Source organism: Ptychodera flava, chromosome 10, assembly GCF_041260155.1.
Source record: "Ptychodera flava strain L36383 chromosome 10, AS_Pfla_20210202, whole genome shotgun sequence".
NCBI lineage: Eukaryota > Metazoa > Hemichordata > Enteropneusta > Ptychoderidae > Ptychodera > Ptychodera flava.
In genome coordinates this window covers 34311433-34322641 of record NC_091937.1, presented here as the reverse complement: position 1 = coordinate 34322641, position 11209 = coordinate 34311433, and the positions used below count along the sequence as shown (strand labels likewise).

General features: G+C 36.3%; 1 protein-coding gene across 2 annotated transcripts in view; it reads left to right on the top strand.

Annotated features, from left to right (window-relative positions):
* The first annotated feature begins 5436 nt into the window (after positions 1–5436).
* The window catches only part of LOC139142599 (serine-rich adhesin for platelets-like), a 53365-nt gene continuing 47592 nt past the window's right edge, over positions 5437–11209 (top strand). For both annotated transcript variants that reach the window (XM_070712591.1, XM_070712592.1), the window contains exons 1-3: positions 5437–5726; positions 10178–10457; positions 11056–11117. In XM_070712591.1, the coding sequence (XP_070568692.1) occupies positions 5582–5726; positions 10178–10457; positions 11056–11117 (487 nt within the window). In that variant the 5' untranslated portion in view covers positions 5437–5581. The remainder of the gene's footprint in view (positions 5727–10177; positions 10458–11055; positions 11118–11209) is intronic.

Genomic DNA, 11209 nt, shown 5'->3' with positions numbered 1-11209 from the left:
CGCTTGAGGCTTGGAAGACTTTTGCAGAGCTAGTGGCAGAAAGAAGAGAACTAGAGACAAGCTCAGCTGCTCAAGCGGAGTTCAAGTTTGTATAACTCAGCTAAAATTTTGTTTAATGTTTGAATTTTGCTACAAACATCCCCCAAAAGTAGCAGAAATTTTAGTTTAGAACCTCAGCCGATAGAAAATCTAATTTTGATCCCTTAAAAATAACATCCATGTTCGGATTATCAATTTGCACTGAACAGTGATGACTTCTCCGACCAAATGAAGCACGCAGGGGATAGTTTTAGCGGCAAGTTCATAAAACAAATGATGTATATATACTTTCAACTAAATTCAGTCTTATCGTCGAAAAGGGTACTCGTATCAGAGAAATGAGGTTGACCTTAAGGTGAGATTTTTGTCCGACAGAACTGGGTAAATGTTGTTGTTGCTTTTCAACATGGCAGTGAAGTTCTCTCTCTATAATTTTTGACATAGATTGCTTTGCTGTCTGGCCGTTTATTAGCTCAATCGTTTTCATCAACAAGACTTGATCAAGGTTCTTCGAAAGGATGGGGAATTTTATCCTTTTAAAGTACACTTGTGGCCAATCTCCGATGAAGTAGCAAAACAAAGCTGTTTTCGTATGTTCAATTTGATTTGATGTGTGATCTGTTCGGAGCCCACCTTTGGTCGTAAAGTGTATGTTTACTGTCGAAGTATTAAAATTACAGGTACTGTCGGTATTTGGGTTGAACTTGAATTTGTCATATTTTTTTGAGATATCACGAAATTAGCAGAGGAAATCAACAAATTCAGCTGGTGATGGAAAAAGATTTATCGTTTTGCCGTCTCATTTTGGTACATTCCCAACTGGAAGAACAAGTTTACAATGAATTCACCTTTACTGTGTCATACACGTCAACTAAATCTGCAACTTTTTAATTTTGGTTGCCAAGAGGTATATCTACATAGCTAGACGTAACTCCAAGGAATTATACTTAACTTTACAGACTTTGCGCAAAACATACAAAAATTGAATTGTATATTGCAAACAGAAAAAAACAAAATTGACATACTCATAAAGAAATGGGGAAAGTACTTACAAATAGTTGGCCAATGAAAGATTTATTTAGGACAGAGGTAACATGTTAACCACTTCATATAATTCCACCATTCTGACAGTAATGTAATTTTTTCCTTCTTGAAACGACTCGAATAAAGACATTATAAATACAAAAAAAAACCTAGCTAAATCTGTGGCGTTACAATCGTTGGACGACTGATAAATATACCTGAAAAGAAGAGAGTGTTTCAAAGTGCAGACGTGAACGACCAATATGGTATTGGAATTTCACCCAAAAATATTATATCACCTCTCATGGTTGTCTAGGGTTAAACTGTTACACATTTCCTCCTTCAAAACTTGGTATATTAATGTATATCTTTGGCCATGTTGCTAAATATTGGCGTTTAGGCTGTAATAAGTTTCTTGACAGACAATAATATTGTACTTCGTACAATTATTAGCCAAAATATAAAATAAACTATTGTCCCTTTTAATTTTGAATAGCCAATTGTAGTTCAAGAATTTGATAGAATTGTTTATTGTACAAATGTGATCTTTTTCACCGAGTTGAAACCTTGCATAAAGGTGATTGTTTGTGAAGGTTGAAGTTTTTTTTGGAAGTTCAAATTAAGGTCAAATGAGAAATTATACGCCATTTAAGGTATATTGTTGATATGGACTGTGACACTCACAGTGAGGGACACTTTTTTAGCCCATGAAGTTTGGATAGGGTCACTTATTTTCTCGCAAACGCTTTTGAAGGGTCAATATTTTTCGTGCAGCCTCATTTTGAAAAACACAGTGCCCCTATCTCCTGTAACTTCTGTAAAGTCTCTCTTCTTCAAACGCGACTTGAGTCTATATTACACAACGCACTTTCTACGACCCTTCCAATCAGATGGCCCTTATGATGAACAAGCAGTTCATGATTCGAGAGTAAAATTGCGAATATCGACAAGGGGGACCATTCTTCGCATTAGCTCAACGTATTGCCTATGTTGCATGCTGCAATTTTGATTGTTTTCTAATCTATTGTATAATTAAAGATTGATTGATTGACATATTGACAGATTAATTGATTGATCGATTGATCGATCAATCAGTCGATCGGTTGATCTATTCAGCTGAGCTGATCTGATCTGATCTGACCTGACCTGACCTGACCTGACTTTATCTGTGATTACTGAATATTACGTGAATTATATCGTGCTTTCGGTATGCTATTTTGCCTTTGGCAGTGATGGAAGTCTTCCTTCCTGTCGCTATGTCAAAGTTTAGGCGAGAAGGCATCATGCAATTGTGCCAGGTTGTAAGATACCGTATTTACTTGAGATTGCCAAAAACGCTATATGATTTGTACGAGCGCATATAGTTTCGTGTACTTCAAATGTTCCCTGAAGAAGGCAGTATCATTAATTTTGAGAGCAAATGTTAGGTTCTATTCAATTTGCACACTGTAAACGAAAGGAAAATTTAAGTTTGTGGATAGCAATAGATAGCAATGCACGAAGCCACTTGCAGCTGGTTCACCAAAATGAAAATACACAATCACCAAAATTTATCTCCCTCTTCAAGTTCTCGCTGAAACAATATTCAATATAAAATATTTATGTGACTTCATTCAACGGCATTATTTTGTGAATCGACTTTTTTGTAATCAAAACCACTAAATTGACCCCATTAAAATGTTTCCTGATATTTACCCCAAATTTTTTTGAGAGAAATTATAGAGCGCCATCAATCGATGGCTTTCAAATTCTCACTTACTACCGGTACATAAAAATATTAAGAACTTTTGCTGTATGTTTTTATTTTCAGAATGGACTGAACAGAGAAAAAAAACTATGAATATAACACACAAACTGTAGCCATAATAATACGGATACAATTTATCTAAACCTGTAGTGCCATCTTCTTTTTATAGTCATATTGATTTCTCCTTGTTAGGTAGGTATTCACACAGGTTCAAGTCCATTCTTTAATTAAACCATTAATGGTTGAAAACGTGTATAATACTGTCGCAAGTGTCGAACGTGGCATGTAAATTCAAACGTTTTAACATCATTTTAGATTTCCCGCCAATATCAAAAACTAACCATATGACAGAGAAAATAAAAATTACAATAACAAAATGTTGGCCTTCGTGTGTTGTGCGTTCAAGTCAATGGCATCATGCTTGTTTCTGACATGATCCGGATGTGTATGTGCAGGAAATACTTAAATTTTTGTACTTTTCCGTTTGGGCGCTTTTGATGAGTGCGGCAACCGTTTATTATTCAGTCTGTTAAAACGTGTAGCCATTGTCCAAATCAGTGAGCAGTGATACTTCTATACACGTCCTTCAGTTAGCACATTTACACGAACCAACTTTGGTTTGAAAATAAAATTATGAAAATAATGCATAAAATTCGCAACTATTGGGGCTTTGAATTTTTGCAACGTCCTATGCGTCTGTTAAATTTTCAAGAAAATCTATTGAACCGGATGAACGCACCACCGCCCATCCGTTGTGTTTTGCTCACTGTTAACAAAGCAAAGAACAAACAGACAAGCTAAAAGCCTGATAATTAGATATATGCATTAATAAAGTGTTGCAAACTCCTTTAAAAGTTCATTGAGCTGAACCAAGACTAATTGCTATCAACATCACAACGATTCTGTCAAGTAAGTAAACATTTTTTGCGGGTTTGTTTCTAATCACTAGATATCGACTATGCATTTAATTAGTGCCTGGCTGAAAGTGTGGCGACCTGGTACGTGGTTCCTCAGTTGATGGTGCATGATGTTCAGAACACGTCCTTGAGTACTAATAAATGACATCAGTATGTACAAGTTATCAACAAATTATTAGGAATCAGCGATTCTTTTGATCACGAGATAAGGCGTCTTTCGATATGCATACAAATAGGGAAAAAATGAAAAAATAAAGACGATATCAAAGAGCTGAAGTTTGTGAAAAAGCAGACAGCCAGTTTCATACCCTGGTCATTTCGAAGAATGGCAAGAACTAGACTTCACACGACTTCTGTGTGCAACAAACAGGTTTGGAGCAATTCTACAGAAAAATGGTAGTGTGAATATAGAGACATTTGCAACACTGGTGGAGAATTCGGGTTGTTTAAGCGAAACAAGTGAAAGCTCTTAATCTCTAAAGAGTTAGTAGAATTCAACATAGAGAGGAAATGACACGATTGGCAGAAATACCTCCTATAATAGTAAACTGGAAGGTCCGTATACGGTCAACATCGATGAGTTAATTGTGGATGCATGGGGGAGGGGTTGCTTGTTTGTTTGATTGGTTGTGTGTTTGTGTTTGTTGTTGTTGTTGTTCTTTTTGGTTTTGTTTTATTGTCTTCGTGTTTTGGGTTTTTTTTTGCAGAGAGACAATGCAAAACCGAAATAGAAGGGAGTAGTCTGCTGAAATAAAAATACTTCTTAGGCAGTTAATGGTTGGAAATGTAATATGTTGTGCCATGTAGATATACCGTGCGCGTCAGAATGAATTCCACTGAAAACGGCTGTGTACGATTCAAGTAGAATCAAATTAATTGAATATCGATGCCTTTAGAGATGTTATCAGCGTCTGTTTTTAAAGCAAGGTTAATGTTTTTCATTGAAACATATTTGTTTGTTAGACCTTGACATAGACGTCACTAAGTATATCGCTACGCTCCTGTCATCTCTCAAATTGATTGCGAGAAAGACAATAATTCTAAATGCTGTCATGCGTAAAGACAGTGGATGTTCATGACAGAGGTGCACGATGCACAGTGTAACGGCCAACGCAGACTTCTTCCTTTTTTGCATTTCAATTTTTTTCTTTTTTGGCCCAATCGCTATCGAGACCTCTTCTCTGCCAAGCGCGCATGACCAGAGACATCATATATTTCCTGAAAGTTCTGTGTCCAAATAAAAAAAACAAGTGAGTCCAAAAGAAAAGTGTAGGCGTTTCTTTACTATGATGTTGATAAATCACCATTTTTTGACAAAGATCGATGTTACAATAAAGAGAGGCGACCAATAAAACTGTATGCCAACCTTTTCGCGAACCGTGGGGAGTTCTTTCGAGTTTGAATTCATCTTATAGCCAGCAGCCAATTTTGTATCATCATCATCATCAGGATAATTTCATTTGTTTTTATCCCTCGGGAAATCTCGGGGGAAGGGTGAAGAAACTGGTTTGTTTTCGACGCAACGTCATACGGCAAGGGGCAGGGCAGCTGTAAACCATTGTAGGGGGAGCCGGCTGTACAAACTTCACTGGTTTAGACAGGGAGAAATTAGAATGGAATTGGCTATACCTTTCGTTCTCCCCTCAAAATTCCTTTTCAAAAACTCATGAATAGTTTCTTTACCAGCAAACGCCTCTTGTTACCAATTCCCGTCACTCGGTTGATTGGTGCTCACTAAACGTGTTTAGCGGATTGTTATCGATAAACAGAATGTCAGATGTGCCTCGAAAATAGTTCGTACTTTAATTTGTTCCGATTCATTGACTACATACACTAGCCTGTCAAGTACCTGGACATGATAATGACAACCTGCAGTGGGTTAAGAAACCGACAGAAAATGGACAGACGAAATATTAGGTTGGGCTGTAACTTCACAGTACAAATGGGTCTCCGAGTAACTGCTTTTCTTGTGATTTTATCAACGTCTCTAAAACTGTCAGGTGAGTTAATTGCCATCTTCGTCAGTGTCCCGTTTTCGAAATAACCTCTCCCACATCTGAAAAAATGCGGTATTAACTCGGCAAGCGTAAAACTTTACTCTCATGCTCCCCCCCCTCTCTCTCTCTCTCTCTCTCTCTCTCTCTCTCTCTCTCTCTCTCTCTGTGTTTAGTATGACTCGCAATATATTTGAGTCATGCAAAGATGTGACCATTCAATGACAGAGTTAAGATATACCTAACCCATCCGCTTTTTGATACTTGCTTCGGATACTTTTGTAGTGGCAGGTTATTGTTGGGGCAGTGCTCTTTTTCAATACTCTGTTGATTTTCTGTGATTCATAGTTACAGAACCAACCATAAACTTAGATAATTTTAATCATAATTGATGTGAAAGTATAACATCCGCTTGTTGAACCGTGCGTTAAGGTTCCCAGTCCGTGAGTACAACCTTTACTACAGACATAATCGAGATTTGCCGTTTAGATGGCTGTGACGTTGTAAAGTTCCCCCGCAATAGCTGAGGTCTACGTGAAATTGTAACAATTAATGATGCTGTATCTTAGCTTGGTCGACACTAGCAGTCGCAACGAAACACTTTTCCACAGCGGGGCTCACATACACTGAATAACAATTGCGGTTTACATTGTAAACTATGTGCCTGATCTGATACCATTATGTGAGCTCCAGTTTAAGTGTACAATCGATATGCAATATATGTAAAGCCTCCTTTGAAGAAATGACTTTGATGATCGACCGCGGCTAATCTCGGACAATCTGGAAATCCCTGATAACTGTTGCGATTTCAAGTCAACTTTAAGGTAATATGCACCTCGAAAGTGAAAGACTTAAACTTTCGCTCAAACTTTCCTCAGTGAAACTTTCAACCATTCTCTACCAAAGCAAGAATAAAAATCAGGGTCACCGTGCAAACTTTGGTACTAGAGAGACAAATAACTTGTGATTTCTCGATATTTGAAATTCAAAATGGCCGCCATCCCTGTGTTAACTCTATGGGAAAAAAATAAAATTTTCGATTTTTGAAAAACTAAGACGGTGAAAACTTTTCTTTTGCCAAGAGCTTTAAAATGAGCCCCAACAAGCAGTAGGTCAGAAGAAAATTGATAAAATTTGAAGGCCCGAATTCCTGTCCCCGAGGTGCATTTCAAGTCTACTTTAAACGTTCTAGTCGTCTGAACAGCGAATTCATTACAACGATTCTGTAGTAGCTCCTGACGAAACACCTCTGTCGTTACTGTAAAATTGTGCTATCGATGTAAGCGCTTTTTTGCGGAAATGAAGGTTATTCGTTGATCGAATATTCTAGTAATACTTCACGGTTCTTGTCAGAACAACAAAATTTGCAAATGATACAAAATTTATGAAAACAAAATGCAGTGAATTACAGTGTCTTTCCAATAGTACTGAAACTCACTTATCTAGAGCTCCAACCCTGCAATGCAAACCTGATATGAACATAAAATGCTCGCATGCACTGTTCGCAGCTATTTCTACATTGACATTTTTGTTTTCCCTAACAATATGCCCATGATTTTATGATCAACATCGCCTACAAAATTCATTTTGTAATTGACTTCTGAGATAAATACAAGATTTGAATAGTTTTTAATATGTAAATTATCAATTATTTACCACGATGGTGCAACGATTAGTTCACTCATTTATTGTTACGGGCAGCGTCTATATAAAATCTTGTTAAATTTGGTGCGGCCATCGTTGAAATAGTGTAAGTGGACGACTAGGCAAAGGAAAAGATTTTGTTATCTTTGTAATTGTATACATGTTGTAGAGTACGGAGAGTAGATATTAAGAAATATGCAGAGAAAAAGTTTGACTTACGTCTTCTGATACATCGTATAGAAATACGCTCTACACTTAAATTTTGTGCAGTTCACTCTACTTTGTGACAAAGTTCAGGCCCCGAACATATAGGAAGCAGATTTTGGCTTTGGCATAGCTACCTCATGTAGCGTACAATTCTAAATGTTCCTTCGTAAATGACTTCAAGATTGTACGACGAAAAGTGTGTCGCTGAATGATGTATTTATGGAAAGTATTGAGAAACACACTTGCATAGCTTCTTTTTACGAAAGGGATTATCCTTTCATTTAATATCGTTATCTAGCAAACCATAATCAGATACATTTTTCTAAACGACATCTCATTCAAAGTATTTTGTGAAAATAACGATGTGACAATTATTTTTCTCTCTAGCATTTCTACATACAGGCCAATAGAATTGGCAAATACTAGACTACCCAGCGTAGTTGTCCACCCTTAAATTAAAATGTAATTTGACACGCAAACTTGACAGTGAGGCGAAACGGAATTGTTAACTGCTTTTCACTAGTATAATACATATCTTTGTATTCATTAACTTTGGTTAAGTCCTTCCAGTAATATACCATCATTGTAAAAGCTTGTTAAACATATAAATCCAAGAAGTACTACTCTTATATTTCATTCAGTTGTGTATATATATTCTCAATGAAAAATATGAAATATAACTTTGGACATGTCCTGCTAGATAATTATCCCCTAATTGTAAAAATTCGTTAGAATTACAAATGAGCATTATCGTTGACAACTGATGCAGTCATTCTGAAATTATTTCATCTCTGGACAACTGATCACGCAAATTAACATAAATTTTGTAATCCACACCCACTAATCGTGGATGAGCCACATCTTTAGATATCGCATCAAGAGACAGACACTCAAACAGAAACACGGACATAGAGACATTGGAATAGCTCACGTGAGTGATCACGTATAATATTATATTGAACATCACGGTTCATATAATAACGAACCCGCCATAGTAGCTTTGGAATGATTTACCGTTAGCACTATAAAGAAATAAAGAAGAGTGTGGAAGACGAGAATAGTACACCAAAAAGAAATAAAAGAAAGTTATAATAGCAAAGAATATTAAAAAGATTCGTCAAAGTAATTAAAAACAAAACTTTTATAAGATTCCCTCTAATACAAAGGTAAGCTGTTAAATTAAATAACTTTTTTAAAAACTCGGTTTTAAGCTCATGGAGTTAAGTGTTGATTTGCTGATCGTAAATATGTATAGTCAGCGTGAATAACTAATCAAAAGGAACGTCTTTGTGTATATACTCTAGAATCTGAATATTGACAGACAATTTGGTGACCCAATAAAATATTTTAATAAAGAAAAAAAAATATGTCGAATAAAGCTGCAGCGAAATATTCTCCTGGAATGCTGTATAAAGAAACGTTTCACTCTTTTGTATTTGTGTATCCTTTGAATTTTCACTGTTCGGGAGATACATCTAGAGGAACGATCAAACAAGGTTTGTTATTGCAAGTCACATGCATTTGCTGCTCTGCGCTTGCCATAATTTAATTGAATGTGATATAGAAAGGATGACCTCACCAAATTTAATGAAACTGGGAACTGATACTGCTCATGTTGTTATATGGGCAGAACAAATATTATGGCAACTACTTTCCAATTTGCATAGACACATTAATGCACTTTTGAAAACATTTTCTCACATCTAGAAAGGTGGCAACAAATTTGTTGAAATTCGCTGCGTATGTTGATCATAAGACAAAGATATATCCCATGACACTTTGCTGCAGTTTTTGTGCAAGTTTGATGACCTTTTACGCCTGATTGGATTGTTAATTTGCGCAATAATCGAAAACGTGCCAGCAAAACGAAGAGTATATCTCTACTGAGCGATCGTAATTTAAGTTGGGCGACTACGCTGGGTAGTCTTGTATTTGCCAATTCTATTGGTCTCTACATATAAATGTCAGAGAGAAAAACTAATTGTTACATTGTTAGTTTCACAAAATACTTGGAATGAGATGTCGTTTAGAAAATATTATTCAACTCGCAACTTAAAGCTGTAACTGAATTGCTAACTGCTTTTCATTACTATACTAACATATCTTTGAATTCATTAATTTTGGTTAAGTCCTTCCAGAAATATACCATCATTGTAAAAGCTTGTTAAATATATGAATCCAAGAAGTACAACACTAATATATCATTACGATTACTTATGTGTATATATATTTTCAATAAAAATTATGAAATATAACTTTGGTCACGTCCTGCTAGATAATTGTCCCCGTTAGATATACAAATGAGCATTATCGTGGACAACTGATGCAGTCATTCTGAAACAGTAAGACAAAGGTATATCAAATGACACTTTGCTGCAGTTTTTTTGCAAGTTTGATGACCTTTTCAACCTGATTAAATTTTTAATTTTGCGGCATAATCGAAAATGTCGGAGCAAAATGAAGTGTATATTTCTCTTGAGCGATGGTGATGTGGCGATTCTAGTTATCATAACAAGAGCTGGCAAAATTCAACTTACCATCAAAGGAGTCTTGCTGAAAGACGGTGCCAGAAATTCCGGATGTAATACCGGCATCTTTGTTTTCAGGCTGCATCACCTTCACACTCTTCAACTGGAGAACGAACACTGAGACGTTCGAGTTTTGTGAAAGGTACGGTCTTAGCGTGGTCAAAGATGATAGTGAGGACAAGCACCAACACATACTCTCAGTGCTTAACGAAGAAGGCATGGCTGACAACAGTTTCTGGATTGACGCCCGATTGCAAACCGACAGAAGCGTGGTTCTCACTAGCGACGGCGAAACGTTAACCTTCAAACCTTTCAAAAAGAAATTTCCGAAAAACTTCGGAGATTGCATTCAACTAATGTAAGTGAAATAATGAGAGTGCCTTCAGCTTGGTGGAGAAACTTCAATGTTGCAGGATATATGTATATATGTATGAATGTGTGTGCGCGTGTGCATGTGTGTGTGGGGGGGGAGTTGAAAGTGCGTATGTATGTATGTATGTATGTATGTATGTATGTATGTATGTATGTATGTATGTATGTATGTATGTATGCATATATCATATCTGTGTAAATGTGTGAATTAATCATTTTACATTCATACAGGAGTCATGGGTTCAGAATTCACAGTAATTATTTTTTTTTCTCTTGAACTGTAAATGAAAAAGAACTCAATTTTGCCTTTACTTTCGTTTCTATCGCAATCTATACGAAAAAATAATCATTTTTGCAGAACAGTCGATCGAGAAGAGTGAACGAGTAGTTTTTTGGCTCATTGTGACGATGAAATGTATGGTGTAGTAAGAAAATCCGATATAATTGTTAGTATGTTATCGACTTGTTGCTTAACGGTATCCCATTGACACTGCTTGTGAGAGACACCAACTGTTGAAATCTCTTTTTAGGTTCTGTATTTCTGTCTGTCAACATTTGTACAAGACTTACTTTGTTTTTCACAGAAAGGAAGAGTGGAGAGATATCGGCTGTGACTCAAAGAAAAACATGATTTGTGAAAATACAAGTAAGCAATGTGTTGTCTCAGTTTATTCAACCTAAGGTAGAACGCGCCTCATGGTCAGATATGCTGGCTCACAGGTTTTCAGTACTTTTCTG